The sequence below is a fragment of the Falco biarmicus genome, chromosome Z, assembly GCF_023638135.1.
Source record: "Falco biarmicus isolate bFalBia1 chromosome Z, bFalBia1.pri, whole genome shotgun sequence".
Lineage (NCBI taxonomy): Eukaryota > Metazoa > Chordata > Aves > Falconiformes > Falconidae > Falco > Falco biarmicus.
Window position 1 is genome coordinate 65,069,617 of NC_079311.1, and position 24,933 is coordinate 65,094,549.

General features: G+C 39.3%; 1 protein-coding gene across 1 annotated transcript in view; it reads right to left on the reverse strand.

The window, feature by feature from the left end:
- The window catches only part of RAB3C (RAB3C, member RAS oncogene family), a 137,610-nt gene that overhangs the window by 11,426 nt on the left and 101,251 nt on the right, over window positions 1–24,933 (reverse strand). Inside the window, exon 4 of the mRNA XM_056325316.1 lies at window positions 5,935–6,059. Coding sequence (XP_056181291.1) covers window positions 5,935–6,059 — 125 coding nt within the window. The remainder of the gene's footprint in view (window positions 1–5,934; window positions 6,060–24,933) is intronic.

Genomic DNA, 24,933 nt, shown 5'->3' on the forward strand with positions numbered 1-24,933 from the left:
CTTATGCAAAAGATCCCAATAAATTATAGTGGTGGGTTTGGTTTTTTTGAGTTTTGTTTTGTTTAACAGTAACACTGTCTGTGGAACAGTTTCAGAGATATGGGGCTTTTTTCCTAGCAGTGTGCCTGGAAAAAATACCTGAATTCTGGTTGTTTTCCATTTTGTTATGGAATATTTTGCAGACCTTTCCCCCTGTGGACCTCTCCTCTCCTCCTGACTCATCTTGCAATTATTTTACTAATAATGCTCAGACACCCTAAGCTTCTAAAATGCTTGTGTATAAGGGCCTGAGACCTATGCCTTTTAGTACTTTCTTCAGTTTTTTTTTCCACTGCTCATTATTAATGGAGAGAAGAGATTTTCCATGTGAGTGTAAGCCTGAAGTGAGGCAACTCTCTGGTGATGCTCAGGGCAGCAGAGCTCAAAGAATTTCACGTCACCACCACCCGTGAAGATCTGTACTGCTGGATGAGACAGGCAGAGCAGATTATTGCAAAGATATGACAAAGCCCAGGAGGCAAGAACATAGGTGAGGCAGAACAGAACTGAGGCTGAGAAAATCCAAAATACCAGAGTGCTGCCTGAACATACGAACAATGTTTGTGGAACATGCATCAGGATGTTCTAATTTAAATGCCATTTTTGTGTTTAATTCAGTTTTTCCCTTTGCTGTCCTTACATTATGTCTCTTTCCCTTATCTATCTCCTTCCCAATAGTATTGACTCAAAGAAAGCTGGTAAGCTCTCGGCAGCCCTCACAGAGCACTCGAGCAGCAGGGGCCAACCAGAACACTGACATGGTGCTGCTGTTCACCTGGGGAGCTATAATGCATGCAGAGCAGTTTGGATAGCTGCCTTCAAACACATAAACAGCCTGAATTACTGACTTTGTTCCCTCTGTGCCTCCCACTTGCCCTGGCTCCATAAAAGCTTTTTCATCAATACTTATTAACACTTGTTTATGCCTGCTTTCAAAAAATAAGGAAGAAAAAAACCCAGAAAGCAGACCCATATGCAAAGGGACAAACATTCTGCACCATCTCATCTTCCAGAGAAAAATGTGACATCAAGAGGACACACTAGCTAGCAAATTTTAAGCACAATTCCACAGACAATACTGTGGACAAGACAAGAGCTATGCTGATGTTTCACCAGGTGATCAAGAAGACCTTCTGGTTTCAGAGTGTTTGTCCACAACGAAGACAATTTTATTTACCACCCCTGATGTTATGTTTAACAGATGTCCTCAAGGGTGTGTTCCCACAATAACTATGCTTCCTTGAAGACAAGCTTGAACTGTTCCAGCCAACATTTCTATGATACAATAGCTATATTTACCAGAGTCTTAACTTGAGCAAAAAAGGTGGGATAGGACAAACAGAACCGTACAGAAAAGGTGGCCAGATATCTGGGGTAGATCTTGCAGTACTCCCCTAGTACCTGGTGCAGCAAGAGCACAATAGACATGGTTTGTACCTATGACAGGATTGTACTTTTGCAGCAACCTTAAGGCCCTTGATCCTAAAGATATAACATACTCTGTAATGGCAGTATTTGCAATTAAAGACTAATGAGTGTTGAAATAATTTGTAGCACATACGTAGCAGATAGGACTTGTACAGAAGCATGTGAGCAACCAAAGAACACATAAAATTACATACCGAATTGGCATGCACAGCACTGTGTCATCAATAAATGGAGAAGCTGTATGTCAAACCACATATGTAACTTCCCATTTCATTTACACGTGCTGTTATTCAGTCTGTTCAAAGCTCTGTGTACACCTCTGCCTGTTAATCCTTTGGCAGAATGTAGATCACAATATACCATACAAATCACAAATAAAAGGAACCAAGACATTCATGCCATCTGTGAGTCATTCTTTTCATTTCTTTTCTGACAAGTGACACCAAACTTTTATGAATTTATGAAGCTTTGAACTCAGGTGAGATGTGTATATCAGAAAAGCTGTGTAATACAGCTGGCAAGTATGCATGCGTTTTGCTTGCAAGAAGTTCCAAGCCTTTTTTACTAAAATGATTCAAAGCATGTAAATGCTGACTGTATTGGGGTTTCACTCAATAGCCAATGCATGTAGTGCTCAGAATAAATATTTATGAAGAGACAAAATATAACAAATATTATGTTCCAAACCTTTTTTTTTTTTTTTTTTCCTTTTTGTAGTGATTAGTGAATAAATTTGTTTAAATGTGTTTGGTGTGATTCCCATGTCAACATTAACATTACATTAATCAGTTCTGTCTACTGGCTGGTTTGTATGTTTCTGTATTTTCTTGGTATGATATCCCTGTGAAGTAGTTACATGACTCAACTGAATTTATTTGATCCTGCCTGTTTTCACCTTGTTCTAACATTACTCTTGTAAGTATGCTATAATGTTAAACAACCATGAACTAATTTCTGAAGAAAGACTGTACCACTTTCAAAAAGTACTGCCTAGGGTGACAAGGAATGGCTAAGGTGGGAGACAACCTTTGTGTCCAGAATGATGAAATAGTCTGGGAATTTCAGCCTGGAGAAAAAGGAGGGGTATGTTAGAGGTCTCTGAAACCAACTGTGTTACAGAGCAGGGAACAGCAAACAGTTGTTCACTGTTTTTCAGGATACAACTGTGAAGAAACATCAGACAAAACTAGCAAGTGGCTGTTTCAAAGCAGAAGCAGATAACTCAAATTGTACGCATTTAGAAGATGTTGTGGAGGCTAAAATTTTATATCGTTTCAAAGACATCATTGGACAAGCCCATGAAAAAATCGTCATGAAAGGGCAATTGAATACAAAGGTATTACCTTTGGTTCATGAGACACACAAATATAATTTGCTGCAGTCTAGGAAAGTATTGCTGTATGTTTGCCCTTGCATACCTTTCACAAGGCATCTGCTTCCAGCCACTACCACTGCGTGCAGCTACGGTATTTTAAAAAATCTAAATGGAAATGAGACAAATTCTGTCTTTATAAACATTCTGTTCATTTCCCTTCAAGGTCAAATCCAGTTTTCTTAACAATTCCTTCTTTCTTTTGTGAACTTCCATTAGGGTTATGGGAGAGGTACTTGGAGCTACCACAGGGTACTTGGCTAGTTTAGCCAAACGTTCTCATATAACAAGGCCTATTGCTGGTTGATCTAAACCGCTTGTTTGGGTTACACTTCAGAAATAAGCCAGCACTGAGATTGAAAGAAATGATTGATTATACCTTGTTAATAAAGTTGAAGGCCACACTTTTCAAAGAAATCAGCAGCCACAAAAGAGGTACAATTTGCTGATAACGCTGTCATCAACAGGACATCATGTTTCCAGGAGGGTTAAATGCCTGGTGCTCTTTTTGACCTTTTGAAAACCCAGCCCAAAATGTACATGTATTCATTTTCTCAGTGACTTAAATAAACCAGAGCTGAAGATAAAACCACACTTGAGAACAATGTTTCACAACATGCTCTTTGTACAATGCTTGTGCATTGTGCTTGCTTGTAGTTGTGGCTGCAATCAGTGTTGCAGACTGGTATTCAAAGGGCCAAAAGTCTTAAAATGCCTTGCTGGACACATAAATCTGTAACATTATTTTTAAAACTTGCCCACAAGAGATGTTACCAAGTCACTGTCAGAGAAAGAAAAGACAGTCCCAAGTGTCTGGCACAACACATGCCTTTCATACCGTCCAGCATGGCCAGAGCACTGACTACAGTTCAGGAAAACTCACATTCTTGCTTTTCCTGACAGCACCTCCCACAATCTCTGAGCAGATTTAAGAAATTATTGCAACTGTACAGGAAACATATAAACACTTGTGTATGCAGTCTGAGTACAGTAAACATCATACTGGATCAGAGCCACAATTTATCCAATACAATAATCTGCCCTTGAGGTAGCCACAGGACGTATATCTGAGAAAGGAAAACCCCAGAGCAGATAAAGATGGAAAGAGAGGATAATCTACTTCCATAAAAACTGAATTCTAAGTCCCAGGAGCTAGAGTTTGCTTTAAAGCCTGAAAGATGAGTTTTGATATCTATCTCATTACTCTTTTTTTTGCAAGCATTGGTTATTACAGCTGAGAATTCTTAACTGTACAACATGCAGAGTTTCTTCTCGTCTTGCTAAATTCATGACCTTGGGGATTTCTTGTCAACTTACTGCATTAATCATTCTAAAGAAAAACAGTTTGAGGAAGAGAAATTAAGATTAGTTATGGAATTTAAAAAAGAAAATAATTTTCAAAATCTACATTTCAAATTTATGTTTATTGCCAGGCATTTTAGTGACTGGTCTAAATTTGGGGTACAGTTACATTTTTTGGATTTCATTCTTCTTGGAATACACTTCCCTAGCTCCTAGTAAAATGAATAAATATTAGAAATGCTTACTGAGGGAAGAACAGATTATAGAAATATGGTAATATGACAGGTACTTCTGCAAAGAAAAATACCCTCTGTTAAAGCAGGTGCAATGGTAGCCAGTTTGGGTTTGTTGCAAACAGTTTTAGAAACTCTGGTCTTCACAGGTCTTGGTAATTTTTCCAGAAATAACCTACTGTTAAATATTTTTTGTCACCTTTCAAGGACTTATTTATGGTAATTTTTAATGTATACTTTTGAGATGTGCTTTTACACATACACAATGTTTATTTAGACAGATGTGATATGAAGATATTCTGATGAAATTATTTACCAGGACAAGCAATTGTACAACTAGAAAAATAATTTTTAAAAAATAAGGTCATCTATATATAATATAGAATATATTTAAATTAAGAACCAGCATGGGATTAGATCCAGCACTGGTGGTATACGGTGAAATGCCACCACCTCTCTGTTTCCCGTGCAGTTACTCTTACAACAGCCTTTCCCCTAAACACCTATATAGGAATAGTGACAAGGTGATCTTAGTTACACACATGTTCCCAGACTGAACCTTTACCACAGTCAGTATTAAAAAGAGTAACAAACCCATGCCCAGTACAGCACAGAAATCAGCCTCCAGTGATGCTAGGGCTTGACTTGCACAGCTGCTGAGCATGGTCTCCAGAGATCAGCAAATTTTAAAGAGAAAAATGGGCCAGGTAGTAGCATTATGGTGATGCTCTGGAGATTTTCCATTACAGTTTGGCCAGTGTCATCTGAAAAACATGTCATAGTATGAAAGGATATCACTTCTGGGCAGAAACAGAAAGAACAGAGATGTTCACAGCTCTGTAATTTTCTGTGTGGATAACAGTTGCCTCCTAGAGGGAGACTTTATCAAACAGAGGTTCATGTTATTTACACCTATGTAAACATGTAGTAGGTGAACTGCCAGCAGTTGGATATTGGTGTCTTTCTGTTTTGGATTATTGGTACTGGCAATCATAATCCAAATGTTCTCAACTTGCAGAATAGTCTAGTTCACATTTGGGACAAGCTGTTTCTTCAGTCTCTTCTCTCCTTTTTCTTGTTGGTTTGCTTGTGGGTTTCTTTTTTTCTTATTTTTCCCTGGCTAGGATGTATCTGCCTATAGCTGTAACTATCTAAACCTAATATATATGTGCAGACACACACCAAATCTTGCTACTTATCACAAAGGCCTTAATGTAATTCCTATCTAAGAAGCAGCATAAGGAACATTTATTCAGCTATGTCTTTAGTCTAAGCCAGCCTCTGAGCCAGGCCAGCCCTAGTCTTGTGGACACTTTTAGATGACAGACATATTACAGCTTTGCATAAGGTCATCCCTGGACACATATCCTAATGATGCTACAATATTAGTGATATCAACAAGGACAGTTCATACCTCAGCCTTCAGAAAGAAATGGGAGGTGGTATACGACTCCAGTGAATGTATAATGAACACTTCATTACAAGTACTGTAGGAATTAATGACATTACTTTGTGCATTCTCACAAGCAATCATAAAGCTTTTGTAATTTCTTTTCTTACCAAGTTGCTCTGCTAAATGTTTGCCTCTCTCGGTGAAGATTACTCGTTCATCCTCCATGTCACATTTGTTACCGACCAAAATAACCTGGGCATTATCCCAAGAGTATGTTTTAATTTGGGTTGACCTTAAAAAAGAAAGAGAGAGAGAGAGAGAGAGAGAGAAGTCAAAGCAAAGCAAATTCCCCTTATATCAATTTCAAACAGAACTGTAACAAGACAAAAAAGATAATAGTGATTATGACATCCAGAGTAACATGATTCTGTTGAATTTTGGATTTCAAATAAACTAAGGAGTATCTGTCAGGAATTATTATTACAGAATTAATGTCAATGCAGATTTTACTTTTGCTTGTTAAGACAGTCTTTCAATATTTTCTCCTGCCATCAACATTTTTTCCTGTATTTTTAGAAAGAAGGGGTGACACTCTCCCACAATTAAAAAAAATATTTTTACATTTAAAAGCAAACCTTATCATCTAAACCCAGAGCTTTGAAATAAAATCAACAGCTTATTTGTTTCTTATTTTTCACTTTTTAAAATCAAGATCTAAATTTATCAGCAAAACTTCAAAGCCATTCTTCTTTGCTTTTTTTTTTTTTTCTCTTCAGCATGTTCCACTATAGGTCCTTTGACCTACCAAGACGACAGCAATGTTTGCATTGTCCATTAAGCCGTGGTCAGGGACTGAGTTTGAGCTTTGATTTGCATTCCATTTAAATTGTACAAGCCCTAAGCATGGCTATAGCTGGAGTATCTGAGGCCTTGAAACGCCATGAGACCTTGAATGCTGGTGGTGAAACAGCTTACTTTACAAAGCTGTCTTCTGCAATTTGAAAAGGATGCAGCTAATAGGCAACTTAGGAGCAGACTCATATCACCTCTCAGTTGCTGACTGCTGCCATTCTGCTGGTACTCAGACCTGCTCTGTAGGAAGGAAAGCTCCATGTCATGGGTCCAGACTCTGCCAGGAACGATCCTGCTGGCTACCAGCTTCTAACTGAGAGCAGCATCTGCCCTTGAAGGTAATGCAGGGTGCAGCAAGCTTACCGTAAGCACTCACCCTTTGCTTTGGACTTGTGGCTATGTCTGGCTTTGGGCTCTGAGTCATGGGCTTGGTAGGATCTTAATATCTCACCTGTGCCCATATGATCAAGGGAGATAGAGCATCTCTCTCTCTCCTTGGACAACACAGGCTGCCTAGGGAAAGTGCACTGAAATAGCAACTAACCTGCTTAACTACACATTTTGGAGAGGGCACCGTGGAAGAGAATCTTGTTGTCTATCAGGGCCGTAGGTCTCTGTGAGAAGATGAAATATCTTCAAAAATCTGTCACCCAAGTGTTTTGGAAGCTGGTCTGTGTGGATGCCAGGGTCACTAGTGACCCCTTCCCATAAAACAGCTGTCTCCCTGTCTCTACATATACAGATCCCTATCTACAAAATATTGCATGCACAAAAAAGATCATTATGTGGTCTCTACAACCATTTCTACTGAATGACAGAAAATGGATCAAATCTCCAAAGCTGTCTTGCAAGACCAGAGGGATGGCCATGGGGGAAAACTGCTGCAGTTATCTTTGTAACCCTAGGTCCAATGCCATTACCCACAGGCCCAGACCCCTGTGCTTGAGCCAAAGCACCTTTAAGCCGTGTGTGATGGGTTTGCAGTGCTGGGCAGAGGAATTTAAGAGGAAGGACCACACTGCCTTTAGGGTTGTTTTATTTCATCAGAATGACCAAATAGAAGCTGAAGCAAGACCCAGGCATTTTGTTCTACAGATTGTTCCCTTGGATCTGCCCTGATCTTTCCTTCAAGAAACAGACACTGCTATTTTAAATGTTTTACAGAAATTTGAGTAGGTGATCCTAAGGTATTGGGACCAAAGCAGAGGTTAGATTTCCCTGTACACTTACGTTTTACTAAAGATACAATTGCTCAGAAAAAAGGGCTCCATGCATTCATTTTGGCAGAAATGTTCTTCTGGAACCATGCTGAGTTCTGGAATTTGTGGCTAAGCAAAATAGAGGTTTTTTTTTTAACCAGAATTATATTTGTCACCATAGCAACTTTGCAAATATTAGTAGCTCAAATGTCAGAGGTTGTTAGTCCATTAAGGACTCGAACTCAGCTTTGAGTAGTTATGACTTGGGGAATCAATTTGTTCCCCTTATATCAGCAGGAAATTGAAGAAGTTTCAAAAGCAAAATATACAGTTAAAATTTTAAGCTTTATAGAAGGAATCACTTGCTTATTCTGCAAAGATGAAATATAAGAAATTGATGAATGAAGAAATACAACCTGGCGAAATACTGTCACATCAGTGTAAAGGGAATTCATTCAGTCTTGTTTTGCAAACTTTCGCTCCAGAGCTTTACATCAGTTTCTTTGCTTATGAACATAACTCCCTTCATTTTACTGCAGCCAGATGTGATTTGTTATTCTATGAACTACAGATTTGAGTATTCAAATGGTTCTCATTAGCAAAGTGACTTATTTTGTTCTTGGACTTTTTATCTGGTTTGCTTATGTCTCATATTCTAGTTATGAAGAATTTTTTAAGCAACAAGAGAAGAGTTTTTGTCCTTGATAATGACTGCAAAGGCTTATGTTTTGCAAAAGACTCTGTAGTGCAAAACATACAACTGACTCTGTGAAATTTAGTCAAATGTATCCCCCAAAATATCAATATTTTGATATCCAAATATTTTGATATCCAAAAATATCAATCTCAACTCAGCAGGGACTTGGATTCAAAGAATATAGTATGCTTATCACTATAATGTTTTCTTTTAGACATACATTTACACCAATGGCTTCTATAGATTTTGATTCCCAGAATTCACCTCAAAAACCAACTCACAGGTCATTTAAAAAAGAGATTTTGCTGTTCCTTGCATACACAACCTTTCAAATGACTAAGGTTTCTGATTAATCCAAAACATGAATAATTGTCCTTGTAAAGAACTTTAGCCTCAGGAAGACTGAAGACATGAAAAGGCAGAGCTGATGTTTTCAGTAAGCTGAATGCAGCAATTCTTGTTCAGGCTCAGTGACATGGTATATGTCAATAGTAATTTACCCTGTAAATCTTTCATATTCTAGTTGTATGGTAGGCCGGCAATCTGCAACATGCTTGAATTTTTATAATATACAGACACTAGAAGGGCAGATTAATGCAGGAGTTCCACAATCCATTACTTTCAGTGATCAACAGAAGACTTGTTCTCTCTGTACTGCCATTCTGCCATACTCCTTGTCAGAAAAGATCACTTGCTGAACACTAACTAAAGCAATGCTCATCTTGAAACAGTGCTTTATTTTCCACTACTGGTTCAAAGTACAAAGTTACATCAGTAAATCTCCAAAAATGTTTTGGACTATTATGACAGAAGACTGTTAAAGATAATATGAAGGCTTTTAACCTTTGTTACATGGAACAAAATACTATGTGAAAAATATGTTCAAAAGAGTTTTGTGTTTTCATTTCATTTTGAACAAAGTAGTTCATTTTGAACACAGTTGTGTTTTGAACACAACCCCCCCCTACTTTGAAACAAAAGGCAAAGTTAAACAGTTCACAGTGGCAGATGTCTGTATGGACCCTGCTTCAGTGTTACTGAGCTATTTAGTTCTGCTCCTTGGAAATGCCTTGTAATAGTTGTTAGTCCACAAAATATTCTTCTGAAAACATTGGGGTTTTAGTTCAATAGAATGTAACAAGATTTTGTATTGCTGCCACTTCTAAAACCAGTGTTACCCAGGCAAAGCTGTCCACTGTTACCTCACCTCTCATGAGCACATAAGTTCCAAAGCAAATACTACAATGCTTAAAATGGTGAACACACTGTTATAAAGACCAAAGACAGTAGTATCATGCACTACCCTGCTCCAAGTCTGCCAAGAAAATTAAATGTCAGTTCTGGTTATAACCAAGCATGGTGAAATGCACCTTCATGACAGAGAAGCAGCAGTAGGTAAAAGGTCTATGTTGCAGCACATTATCTTTTGGGAAAAAATCAGGTACAAACTTCAAGGGCTACCTCAGTTCTCAGATAAGATTCTGTTTGAGGTCTGTAAAAGAATCAGTTTAATAAAGAACTTGGTTCCAGCAATTGAAGGACTGTCTGGGACTGAAAACAACCATGAAAGAGCAAAACTTTGAAAAAATCAGGAGTGTGCAGGTGTGACCGTTTGCCTCTGAAAATGCAAGAACTTCAAATAATTGTCCAGCAATTGTGAGGAATGGTGGGGTGTCTGTGTGCGCTTGTGTGGGCAGCTTACAGGGAGTATTGCACAACATGATGGAGTGGGGCGCAAAAACATGCAGCCCCAGCTGGCTGAGGTAGCTGAGATGGTGGTAGGCAAGGTAGCCAGCACAAAGCAATACGGGAGCACTGCTGTGATGTTACTGTTCTGGAAACCAGCTTGTTCACATTAAATTATGTGATAAAAGCTTATCTGCACATCCAGATGTGCAGGAGCAGAGATGATGGCAGGTGGCAGAACCCAAATAATATCCTGGCCCTGGCTGTTTCCAGGCGTATTGCGGGAGCCATCAGACTGTCAAAGGCGCATGTCCATAAGTCCAGAGGAGCACAGTGGTGCAAAGGCAGGTGACAATCCAGATTAGGGACTCTAAAAAAGGGACATCAAATCCAGGCCCCTCCTAGGGCTGTCCCAGGAAAGCCTCAGCCCCACTGTCCAGCCATGAAACCCATCACCACGGGTCAACACTGGAGACTTGTACATCCAGATGCCAGCAACTAGGGACACTGGGATCCAAGGGCAGATACTGGGAAGACTAAGTGTATAAGCCCAGTGGATGGAGGGATCCATGCTGTACACATATCTGCACAAATATATATTCTCAGTAGTGGACTTCCATGCTGCTCTGTCAGGCAGGGGAGCAGGATGTGTCTGTTGGTGCTTTTTCTGTTTGTGGGAGCGCTGTGTGTGTCTGTCTGTGATCTGTGTGGCTGGCCAAGTATATATTATATAGGTGTTGTACATGTGAATACTGTGTGCACGTGCCTGTGGGGGCTACATTTTTAGCCTCACTACTGGTTGGACCTGGGACATGAAGCCACAGCAGCCTTGCCTCTCTTGAGCCATCAGATCCAGCATGATGTGTTTTCCCCGAAGAGTTCAGACTTAGCTCAGCTATGCCTGGGTAACACTGCATTGTACCCTGGAGAAACTACTGCAGAAGCCAAACCTGCCACTTATTGTACTAGACACATCTCAGGTTGCACCCACTGACTGGTATACTTTAGGGTCACTCTGACTGCAACTCCAGAGAATCCGTTTTTACTAACTTATACATGTCCAGAACAAACATTAATCTAACCTGGAATAGTCTCTAGTGTATTGTCACCTACAGACAGAAAGGATAGCAAACAAATATATTCAATAAATATATAATTATACAGTAAATATGTCAGGAATATGAATTTTTAGAGACAGTTGCAATCTATGGACCACTGTTTGGATGTAGAGCTCTCCAAGTATGCCTGCCATGCCTAGAGGGGCTGGTTTCTATGGGCTTTTTAGATGAATTATGTAGTAAGCCACGTGCACTGACAGCAGAGAGGCACCCTAATGAGAATGCTCCAGAGGGGACCGTGTGTAATATTTATTCCAGCAAGTTCGGGGAACATGCTGTACTTCTGATGTTCTGGTTTTAGAAAGGAGTACACAAATAACTGGAGTGCATCATCTTACAAGGAAAATAAATAAACCCCAGCCCTAAACCAAAGTAACAAAACCTCTACCAAAACTGTTTCATTTTTTGAAGTTACTGTTATATTGAGTTCACTGATGGATCCTTAAAATTCTCCCATCTCCATCTAAAGCATGGTGCCTCCAAAGCCCGTTAGCTGAACTATCAGGGGTTGCAGTGGAGTGCTGGGATCTGAGGTGGCAACTGAATTATCCATTCTAAAATTTTCTCAGATTTTTTTAAAGTATTTGATGAGAGGGAGTGTCAGAGAAGCAGCTATGAGTTTGGAGGTGTGTTCAAAAGCTTTCAGTGTCCTCAGCTGAACTTCCTCCCTTTACTTGCAAGTGATAGCGCCAAATGCTTGGCAACGTCTGACCAGGAAGGCTTGCTTTCCAGCATTTTCAGAAGATATACTTTTCCTTCTGTAATTAAGGCCATGGGGGGTGTCTTTCCCTCTTCCTACAGTCCCCATCCTATGATGTCAGAAGGTATGGCACAGCCCTCTCCAACCCCTGACACAGGCAGGGATGGTAAGGGGAAGCTCTGCCATTCCCATCTTTTCAGAGGATAGGATCGTGTTAGGAGCGCTTTCCCACCCTCCTTGTCTGTGAAGAGCTCTGGCACTCTCCCTGTTCAAGCCATCTTTTCCATGCTGTGGGTCTGAAGTCTCCCTCAAAATACCAAGTGTCTTTACTTCAGTGTATGCTATATGCTCCATTCCTTTCCCCATGCCCTCCTTTATGTCTCCTAAACCCTTATTATTCCCAGTAATCCTGATACGTTATGTGCCTTAGGAGTGCTCCTGCATCTTGGAGTTTTCCAATCTCCTCTTTCTATCCCACTCCTCTTGGGGATATGATGGAGATAGGGCCTACACAGGCTTATTGTATAGAGCACATTATATGATGACAATGCTCAGTTTTGATGGCCATTTGGAAGGTGGCTTTGTACCAGCTGCTCTGGGCTTGGCGCTCAGACCCTGCTGCAGGAAGGGCAGGGACAGAGGCAGCCTCAGGCTTTCCATCTGTTCCCCAGTAAATAATCCACTGTTAGTGGGAGAGAAGCCATCCAAAATTTATAAATGTACGAACCAAAACCCCAACACAACTTTCTGATTGGGACTTTGAAAACAGTGCCAAGGTTAAAAACTCAAAGCACTCTGAGCAAAACTACTTGAATTCTAGACTTCTTGTGGCCATGGTTACTGGCAGTTTAGGATTATACTAGAAATAATTAGTAATAAAATCAGTAAAAATTAAAAGAAGATCCTAACATTTGCCAGATTCCAGTTGAACTGATGAGCAGCTGGGAGCACACACAGCCCCAAGAAACAGAACTAGCTTTAAGAAATAGCTTGGGATCTTTCCTCCCTTACTGATGAGGATGATCTGGATATCTGCAGCTTTTAAACTCTAACTATTGCTACTCATTTCATCATTCTGGCATGCTCCAGCTGAGGGCCATAAAAGCTCAATGATTATGGCTAATACAAATGCTTTTACGTTTTGCATTCATTAAGCCCTTTATAATTATTAAAGAATTAGCGAAAAACCAAGAAAAGTAACCAATAAAGGAAATAACTATCAAAATAGAAACTGACGTAGATGAACCTGTGACAGGAATGGGGAAATTGCACCTTGGTCCTTCTCATTGAGGACTTAAATCTAGTGGATCCCCTAGCATTTCCACTTCTATTTAGAACAGATGACATACACTGAATTTGCAGTGCTTATTTTCAGTAGTGGTACCTGCTGACTGCAAGTGCTTATTAACAGAATAGAGAATAGGCTAAGATGTTCTAGCAACACAGGAGTAATGAACATGGGTGGAGGGAGGCAAAGAAAGGGAAACAATGAACAAAATAAACTTCAATCCTCAGTTTCACAAAGCAGCCAAGGAAAAGGGTCTGGATGTAAAGAAGTGGATGTAATAGCGAAATTGGGATATACCAACTGCTTTACTCTTGCAGAAGACCAGAATATACAAATATCAGCCAGGACTGGCTATATTTGATGTGTCAAGTATTGTTTATACAAAATCATGTTTTTGATTTGGATTGAAAGGCAAAGTAATTGAAAAATACTTTATGATTGTGAAATAAGCTGATATTGAAGAAAACAGAATACCAGTGACTCACCTCTTCCTTCTGACAGGCTTTATCTTCCTTGTGCAGAGCCAAGGAATGCAACCATGCAATGAAAGGCTACACATTTAACCTTCCCTTAGAGGAAGATAAATTGATGATGCAGAAGCTGCATGACAGGTCTGACACTAACAAATTTCTGGTTCATTTTCAGCCAGAAGGCTAGTCAAAATGCACATTATCAAGAGCACCACAGGTTTCCATTGGTCTGCTAGGAATTGCATCTATTTTAAGGAAAATAAATCTAGCTTTTCCAGTGAACAAACCACAAAAGCTATCCTAACAGAGGACCCCACTACAAATTTCTGAGGCCATAACTTCATTGTGGAAAACCACGTGCTACATTTCAGTTTTGGTAGGTTATAAAGATAATCAAAGGGAATCCAGTTCTTTTGGAGGCAGAATTGAACTAATGTTTAATATATACATTTTTATAACATTATGCAAGGAAATATGACATATTGTTTTGCAAAAAGTTTAGTTAATAAAAAAAAGAAGGAAAAGCAGAGAACAGCTGAAGATGTAAGAGCTAATATTCTCTGTGTGTTGATGACATTTATTCTTATGTAAGTATTTCAGTGACAATCCATTACTATATTTGTAATATGGAAGTATATGCTTGCTCAATAATGTCCACTCTGGGCCTGCATCTAACCCAATGGAGTAAGAACTGACACGGCATTGATAACTACATAATTCTGTGTGGTACCTAAGATGGGAGGGAGGCATCAGAGAGATTCATCAATCAGACTTTTCTTTCTTTCTAATCAACCATTTCTATCTGTTCTTACCTTGTACACAGAAGAGCCTTCCTATCCAGAAACCTCTGCTGAGTACTTTATTGAATTACATTCCATTTTTAATGTAATACACAAATAATTTTCTTAATAGTCCATGAATTAGCTTTGAAAAAAACCAAAACCTTTTCTATACAGTGTTGTTTCAGCTAAGAGTACCAAGTGTCTGTTGTCAGAAGATTATTGTCTGACACTAAAATATAAATCCGCTGGATAATGGTATATGGCCAAGTAAGTATATTGTGGGCAAGACATTCAGGTTCAAACTGTAATTCTTAGGTATGTCCCTTTACTTGGAGTCACAATGGAGGTCTAGAAGGCTACAGGGCATACTTAATTTGTATTAATCATGTTGGATGTCCTTAATTTTTGCATCTTTGGCACAATCTCTGCATCCTGCTTTTCTCCCAGCTGTCAAATACACCTTGAAACTACTTTCCAATACCAGTGTAGCAGGACCATAATTATGCGCTTACTACATTAAAAAAAAAAAAAAAAAAAAAAAAAAAAAGGAGACTGTACTCTAAATTAGCACTATATTCGGTATACTTCCTCCCCAGCACCTCCTGTGCCTGAGCTCTGATGGCCATTCTTTAGAAGAAAGGCACACCAGGTGAGGTGTGTTCTTGTACCTGCACAGCCAGCACACCACTGTTGGCACTTAAACAGCTGGCAGTAAGTCTAAGAACAGCCTCAGGCAGAGCAAGGTCCTGACACAGAGTATGTCACCCTGACATTGCACACCCTGGAAGCCTTTTGTCATGGAAGTAGATGACAGAGTACTGATGTGGAAGCTCCTGACCTACTCCTAGGCAAAATGTACTTTGGCTGAAAGTGTGCAGCATTAATGAAAGTAAGCAAATTCCCTGTCAAAGCCAACTGCATTTCTTTCCTTTTCTGATGTGTAGTACATACTTCTTTTCCAGGCTTTTTGTTTAGAAAAGTTGAACAGATGTTTACACAGACAGTGGAGAAGAGACAACAAATACTGTTTTAGGCTTTAAAGGCAGAGAGATCTTCCAACCTACTTCCTCATATTTTGTGTCATGATAAACTAATATAAAGTATATTTCAGTATTTAATTCTTATTCACATGACTACAAAATGTTCTCCTATAACAAGGTTTACTTATGAGCAGATCAACTAATGTAACACATTTTTCACAGTGGGACACAGTAACAGCACATGTTAATGAAGAGTTTTTATGTAATGTATAATGCTGCAAGCTGTGTCGTAATGTGGGAAGTGATTTAGCAACTCGCTACACAGACAAAAGGCTGTAGATTTTAATTTTCTCCCCACTGAGCAACCCACCATTAATTTATATCATCCTTCAAAGCTACTACTACACATGCACAGTGCACACAATCATCAAAAATTAGGGTTTTAAAGGAGATGGAAAAAAGTATTTACAGGAAAATCATATTCATGGATAAAATAAATGGCAAAATAGAGTCTGCACTTGCTCATCTTTTGACTACCCCCATGGTTTCATGTTCCAGATGCTTCCAAATAAATGATCCTGTTTATCACCAATTTATGTTGATTGCACAGACTGTAGCTGGAACTCTGAGTAATGACCCTAATCACTGCAGCTGATCTTACCTCTTGTATTCAAAAAAATGTAGCTGTGGAATAAGGGAGTACTGAAGTAATTTACTAAAGCAACTACAACATCTGTTTGAGTATACTACCCTTTTAAGTAAATAAGCAATTTTTTGTCACTTAAAAATACTTTTTTTGCTTGCCAAATCATATATATACAGACACACACATATCTCGGGAAACAGATATAGACACATACGTATGTGTCCTCACATCTGCTGTTTTCCTTTTTCACAGTGATATGCTTCTGATATTATTTTTTAAGAAAAGATAGTTAAGTAAGCAATACTGATGCTGAGCAAATCCTTTTGGTACTATATGCTCGTATCTAATACCTCCCTCTTTGCACCAGCAATGGTCCCATAACCCTGGATTGCACTACTCTGCCAAAGAGCCTGTCTTGCACTTCTGGGGTTATCTATAAGCCTCTCACCTTCAGCCCCCAAAACACCTGCACAGCAATGTCATTTTGGAAGGAGTAAAGTTTTTACAAGCAAAGTCAAATTCTTTTGTTTTTAACAACATTGATAGTTCTGTAGCTATAATTTAACTGGATGACAGAGTGAGTTACATTTTCCTTTTTCTCTTTTAAATAGCAAACCCAGGTTCATGTTCGCAATATACATGACAAATCTCTGGCAACAAGATGTCCCTGTTTTAGGGAACTTCTCATTAAACAGTTCTCTGAAACTCTGGTTTGACCCTGACTTTTTGCTGTCATATCTCATTATGAACTTAGTTGCGTATTTGTGGTTGTTAATCCCTTTCTGCCTGTTTCACCAGGAATGCCTTCCAAGTTTCTCTCACTTCACGAATTCACTGGTTTGGATTTTATTTCATCTATTGTTTTAGCTTTCATTTTTCAAGTTTAGATGAATTCTGCTATTGCTATTGCAACTCTTACGTCTGATCTTGTTAGATCATTTTGGGTTGTTTTTTATTTTGTTTTGTTGTTTTTTTCTCATTTGGTATTTTGCACAAATTCTTTCCTAAAGAACTCAGTCTTACATACACACAAATGATGTTCTCTGTGTTCATGTTTTATTGAAGGGGTTAAAACAATCAGACCCAATTTTAATCACTGGAAGAGCTTAGCAGGTCATTGAAGGCACCTGTGATAAATTATCATGAACTATCCTTGTTACAGATTCATCCAGCTTACAAGCCATGTGTCAGGGCTATCATGTGAGTCATTTTACTTCTTAAGGCAGACAGCATTGTTATGCTGAAATGTCAAGGATATTTTACTTCTGTAATAGTACATTTTATACTAGAACTGGTTACAAATCCTATCAGCATTTTGTCTTTAAAGTTACTTATTTTCTTATCTTCTGGAAGCAGAGCAAAATAAATATTCAGAGCTATATTTGAACCTTAGGCACAAGAATGGGATTCCACTGCTGTGTCCTTAGACCAATGTCTCTTTGGAAGTACTTTCCCTATATGGCTGTAGAGTTGCAAGCATGAGAGATTTGAGGTTTGAAATTTTGAGTCAAAACATGTGGGCTTAGTTTTCATCTTGAACATTTGAGCTTCCGCCTTTTTTCAAGGACAGCTGAATCTAGACTGGCAAAATGGCAACTGCGTTAATCTCGCTGTTAACTGATACTGGTTAATCAGACAAATATGAGTTGTATAACTGCACTTTTTTTCTTTCTCTTTGAGGTCCTGAAGGTAAATTTTGAATTAGTCTGGTGATGCTTTGCTTCTGGGATACTGCTGATCAAAATTCATTCTGTGAGGGCTGCCAGAAGCCAAAGACAATGGTAAAAACTACTTTACTGTCTACATCCTGGCTGGCCCAGGGTGGCAGAATTGTCTTGCTGACTCACCCTGCCAACAAGTAAAGTGCAGGTTTATTTCTGCTGACTCACAGAGGATGACAAGAGGCATTAGACTTTATAATTCTAGGATTAAAAATAAGGTAAGAAAAAAAGTTTTTAGAAAATGGAAGAGTTGCATATTCATTGAGAGTGTCAGTAGTGCTCCTACCTGATTCACAAATTGAAAGACTGTGTATATATGTATGCATATATATGAATTTGCCCCTCTGCCCCTCAAACCCTAGCTATTATATATTTGAATTTTGTTCTCACAATTCTTAAAACAAATGTATAGTGCTTGTCCCTGACCCCAGCAGCTAGATTTAAAAGGAAATCCTCAGTATGGTAGAAGCCATCAGCAATATAAGCAGGCATAAATATAACTTTTTAATAAAAAATTTGGAGATTAGATTTAAAACCTCTTAATGCTTTTTAAAACTGAACACAATGCCATTTCAACATGATACAGCCTAACCTCTCCTAGAGATCATCTCACTCTGCCTGTAAGAACTTTATAAGCATACTGTTTAAACCATGTTAGCTAACACATTTTTGAGGTTACAGCTTCTCTCCATCAATAAAAAAGAAGTGTTTATATTATCTTATTGACACTTCTTCACTGCCTTTGGTGGGTAGAGACCCCTCTCAGAGGACATAACTGTGTGCATTACACTGGTGCTTGGGTAGACAATAATCTCTGGATGGACAGCTATAAGGGCAAGCATCACAAAATTCAAAGTTCATCAGTGAAATTATTCTGTATCCCCAGAGCAGTAAAGTGATGTATGGGAAATATCAGAAGAATAAAGCGCTTCCTACGTGCTGTTCCAGAAACGAAAGCCTACAACTGCAAGCAAGTGTGAATGAATGTGTTGAACAGCAGGTCTTTCTAAGGCACAGAGTGGAGGAAATGACTGCACTTTACCAGAAAGTGTTTCCAGTGTGCACATAACTGCATCCACAAAATTGTGTTTTGCCCTGGAATGTAATAAACTATCACGCACTGCCAACTCTGGTCCTATAGCACATCAAAATAAAGCAGTAAAACTTTTGCCCATATAACCACATCCCTCAGACATTTCTCTTGGCAGAGCTAGACAGGCTGAGTCACAGCTCCTCACAGCTCTGACACAGATGGGCTGGCAGAGGTCTTTTTGGGTGCAATTCTTCTGGTCTGTTCTAGATAACTGCTTTAGAATGAGATGAGTAACAGCGAAATGTCTTGTTTCTTGCCATTGACTAGAAGGGATCCTCATGCCTTTAGCTTGGATATGGATGTCTGCAATGTATAAGCTAAATTTACACTGAGGAGTCTCACCCATAGCTCTGGTTGCTGTCAAGGTCTCCCAGGGTTACAGAACTCACTGAAAGAATACAAGATTTGTCTACAGAGTAACAGTGTCAGGTGAGGGTTTCTAAACACCTCTATTTCACAGCTATAACTAGCAAACATCCAAGCAGACTTATACCAGAGACAGATTTCTGCAGTTATAACACTCCGGAGATAGTTTAACTAATTAACTTAAGCTTTCTTGTTATGAAACGTTTCTAGCAAAGGCTGATCCCCTAAAGGCTTGAAGCTTTCTTGTTATGAAACGTTTCTAGCAAAGGCTGATCCCCTAAAGGCTTGTTCACTACACAGGACTTAGGTTGTGGCAGACTATGAGGACAGCTCTACACTACACTGTGAGTGTGTCGGGGAGATAACCGTGTGTGTTCCTACACTGAGCAGCAGAGCTGAGAAAGGCTGAAAGGGAGGAGTGATGTGTCTGAAACAACTGATGGTATTAACAACCGCGTACGACAACAAAGAGATGCCATGGTTACCTTCATCTAGGAAAATTCCAGGATTTCACTGAAGCTAAATTCCACATAGCAACATTTGAAAGTGAGGTCTCTGTTGTTCACAGCTGAACAGGAAGTTACAGCAAACCTGGCTTCACTCATACATTCCTTTGCCAGCATCTGATGGGACTAGGGCAAGAAACTGCTGGATATAAAACCTTTACACCTCAGAAACTTCATGTGGGCTGCTCTGAGCTCCTGTAACCCTATAGGCATGGGGGCTGCAGGTCAGAGTCACAAGAGGAATTCAAGTGGTTTATTCCTAACTCTGCCAAATTTTACTGTGGTCTGAGCCAAATTTTACTGCGGCCTGAGTATACATCCTTCTTTGCAAGATTTGCCTAGAACAGCTAAAAGGTCATCTCCAGACTGTTACCTAGCAGGAGGACTTTATTGATAGCCCTGCTCACAGATACCAGGTGTCCTCTGTAAGTAGGCTTTTGTGCTGTGGATGGTGGACTTGCAGACTGGGGAACTGCCAGTGGGACCCACCAAGTGGTAAAGAGAAGGTCAGTGGTACTCTATTAACAGACAGAAAAGAAGGAATTTCAAGCAGGCAGTTCATTCTCCTCAGGGCTTGTATTCAAAGACACAAATGATGACTACCTCTCAGACAGACAGTCCATAAAAAGGAATGTATGCAATCCAAGGCTGACCTGAAGCACAGATGTGGGAGGACTGAGAGAGGAAGCAGGATGAACTGCAATGTGACTGAACTGCTTTCCTTTCTCCAGGGCCACAGAGCCCCTGGGGAACATGCAGAAAGCTTCCAGAGAAACAGGGCTTGTCCCATGGACCTAGTGCTTCCCATGGCAATCCCATAACCTGCAGGGGAGCATCGACAGTTTCAGACTTCCACACAGAAGAGAATTTGGACAAGGTTTAAAACTGTATTCTCTTTTCCCATTTGTCACAGCAGTGCTGAATAGAGCATTTCATAAACACATTTTAACTTCCACCCTCTGGACATCTGGCAGAGGAAGGACGTAGAATGGAGGAGAGGATATGACTGAGAAAGAAATTATGAGTTATCTGAAACCCATCCAGTTAAGTAAAATGAGGTGTGCATAAACAGATGCTAAGGGATAATCAAGTACCTTTTCTAATATTTGTGGCAGATAATCCTGAGTCTGAAGTACCACACTGTCCTTAAACAATTTAGAATAAGAAGGTGAATCAGATAAAAAATAGATACCACTGAAAGTAACACAAAAGGTCCTATTGATTTTTTGTAGATTGCATGTTACATATTTATATCATGTGCGAATGCATGAGTCTGAAAGAAAAAACACATAGTCCCAATCTTACTAAAGTCCAGAACAAATATGCTATGTTTTTGTTAATATAATGTAATTGCTAAATTAGAAAGTCTTTCCTCCCTCCCCTCAATTTTGCCTTGAAGGTTTTTCTAAAATTTTTACATAGCATTAGAAAACCATTGGATTCTAAACAATGGCTGCTTAAAGAGAAATCTGATGAATAGCCAGCATTAAACAAAAAGAAATGCCTAAAGGCAGAAGACATCTATAAATTATATAAATCCTTAGTATAGCCAAAACTCAGTTTGCTGATTCACTTCCCACTTAGTCACACAGAGCAAAAATAAATATTTAAAAGCAAGATAAATTAAGAGCATGCTCTCAGTCAGTGTAAAAAAAAACAACCCTTGAATATAAACAACTCACCTGAAGAGAAGAGATACATGAGAAGGAGGTAGCTGCTACATTGCACACCGAAAGGGAGCTGGGCCTACAGCATATATAAGCAATATGCACAAAGCCATCTTTGGCTGCTTTCAGGAGAGAGGCAGGGGTGCTGCAGGAAGATACCACAGGATCCTTATATGGAAAGAAGACAGTGTGGCACAGCATGCAAAGCAGGATGAATTAAACGTGCTGATTAAATGAACAGCTTGCTTTTTGTACTTCAGTGAAGTTCAAAGCTTTCTGGCCAACCACTGTAAGCATACCTAGCAATCAAATAAATTAGTTATGTTATAAAACCCTCATGCAGGGAAACAGTAGGTAATGCAAAAATGATCTCTTTATGTGTCTCTGTCCCTCATCTTTGTTCGGGGCTTTAAAAAGAATATGTAATACTTTTACATGCAGGTACAAAGGCTAAGGGATCTGTGTGTGTGTATATGTATATATACACCACTGTAGAAGGAAATTGAGGACAATGCCCTCTACCCTGACCCTTGAAAGATGGCACAAGCAGGTTTCTCCAAAGTTACACTTCAGGCGTGCTGTATGCTCATTCCTCGTGTGCAGGTCTTTAGCTAAGGAATTCGTGTGAAACAGCCAGTGTTATCTACCCTGCTGAGTGTGTGTCGCCAATCAGCAGGACACCTGCACTCTAATTGTGATCATAACAGAGTCTTACTGCTACAGGAAATACACATCAGTGGGTAAGGTGACACAGGTGTGTCCTGAGGACTCACGGTAAATGGCAGGAGGTCTAATACCTTTGATTAAAGAGGTCAAAGGAAAAGCAAACACATCATAACTTTTAATTCTTAGACTGAGGACAAGAGGAAGAGAAGTAATTTTACTTGCAATCTGAAGTGTTTCTATATAAACCACTCACAATTACTACATGTAGCATCCTAGCAGATCTTGGTTTGGTTTGGTTTTTTAGCAATATGTTTTATGCTGTAACACTTCAAAGTTGATGGCAATGATTTTCAGAGAAAGGACATCTAAAATTTGGCATCACACTGTCCTGAGCTTTGAATTCAAGTGCTGAGTTTTACTAAATTAGGTTGGTTGTTCAGGTGCCTCCATTTTTGGACTGGCAATTAGCATAGTCACAGAATGGTTAGAGCTATGCTCTGCTTGATCTCCCATAGATATACCAAATGGTGCAAACACTAAACCATCCCTTTCTCAGCTTGCCACAAGCCATGAGAACTGCAAGCCTCTCTTTTTCAGTGCTTCCTAAGGGTCTCCAGAACAGTCTGTGATATTTAGACATCAGATGCCCACATACTTGACCTTGAAGTAGTCTTGACATGATCTGGCTCATTCTTTCAGTACCAAAGAAAACAAAAGTAAGAAAGCTGTTGTTCTTCCTCTGAAACCTCAGATTACTGCTTGTGGTTGTATTCCTTCTGTGCAAAGCCCCTCATGTTTCCCACATTTCATGATGCCACCAAGCCTCACCTCTGCCTTACTGGTAACTCCAGTCCAGATGGCCAGCATGTTTCATTATTCTAATAGTAACCTCCACACATTCTCCCAAGCTGTCCTTTGTAAAAAGCAGCATGATATTATCCCCCTTTAAATCTCTGCTGAAAAACAACCTGTGTAGTGATCTCTCTGTTTAATGAGTAGCCAGCTGACATGCTGTGAATGAAGTTACTTCACTAATTCACTGGTCCACTGGTATTCTGTGTTTCTTTGTGTCGCCTTTATCTTTTTTCCTTATGCTTCTGCTCATTTTTTACTTACACTTTTTTGGTCAGGGATTTTAAATTATTTTTTCTGATATTCATGTATAGTGATTAACACAATAGTGTGCCACATACTCCCTCAGACTTGGCAGTAACAGAGAGAGCTACAAACATGGAAGGAAAAGCCCAAGGACTAAGCCAGACAACAGGTTAGAACAAAGCATATGGGGTTACAGTATAGTATTGGTTTGTACCTGTCTCACTCATTTGAACTGGGGCCAAAATAGAGCCAAGTGATGAAACCAAAACCAAACCTCGATGCTGGAGGAAGACATGAGAATTTTATGAACTGATACACATGAAGAACTCTGGCTCCTGTTGGCTTCTACTCTGCTCAGGGCAACAGGACACTGCATGCATATTTGTGAATGAAAATCATATGACACCTGAAGAATATAACAGATTTCTCCATCACGGAGAAACAGCTGTGCTAAAGGCTTAATGTCAGTTAACTGTGTGCTCTAAGGAAAAAACAAGAATGATATTAAAAGAGCAAAATATCTATATTTAAAGTTACTCCTAATTATTGCTATAATGGCAGAATGATGTAGGGCACTTTACAAGCATCATGAAATACTCCCCTCAGGTCATAGCACTCTGAGGCTTTGGTAATAAAACAAAAACAGAATATAAACTCTTTATGTTTATTGTACTTTCAGGGATTTTATGTGTCATTCTACAAGGTCTAAAAAAATAGCATTTCTTTTGCACAAAAACTATAAAAGAAAAATTTTACTCAGCTCAAGTACTCAGAAAAAATGTTTTCTATTAAGGTCAATAATTGTTTTCCTCTTAGTTGTGAACCGGTTGGTTGACATAATTTGGACTGTTAAAAAGTTTTTTTAAGAAGCTTGAGGATTTGGGCACAGGAAATCCCGGTCATCTCTCTGTTTTTCCTGCTGGAGTTTTAGTGTAACAGATTAAACATGCTGTGCCTCAGATATTTACATTAACAGCTATGTATAAGCTTATCTGACGATGAACTGTGGTTCTGGGCTGTGAGCTGGTTGAGGTGCAAGTACATGTTTTGTTCTGCTGAGTTGTGGATAGCAGCAGTAACATGAAGGAAGAGTAGCTAGAGGTAGGTGAGGCAGGGAAGCAACATCACAGGCTATTGCAGCTGTTTGTGTAGTAAACACAAGTAGTTCACTACAGTAGAAGCACTAAAATATCATAGATAGGAGCTGGTTAAGAGACACAAGACAAAGAAGGAAAGAAACCTAACATTTAATTTGGCGAAAAAAAGAGCAGCCAAGCCTCCAATTTTTGTGAAACAGTAAAAATAGCATTCTGAAAAAGAAAGTAAAATGAGAACACATGGACAAATCCATGTTAGATAGTCAGGACGGAAGATGAACGAAAAATTTCTGCAGGAGTACAAGGGATCTAAATAAAAGGACAGTTAAGGCTGCTAAAATTTAGTGCTGATACATCTAAAACATGCACATTAGAAGGGATAATCTGTGCTACTCATCTTCTCTAATGAACTACTTCTGAATTAACTACAATCACTTAGGAAAAACCTCAAGTGTCATTGCAAGCTGCTTAATGAAAACCAGTGCTCAATGTGCCACAACAGTTAAATAACCAAGCAAAATGTTGGCTGCATGC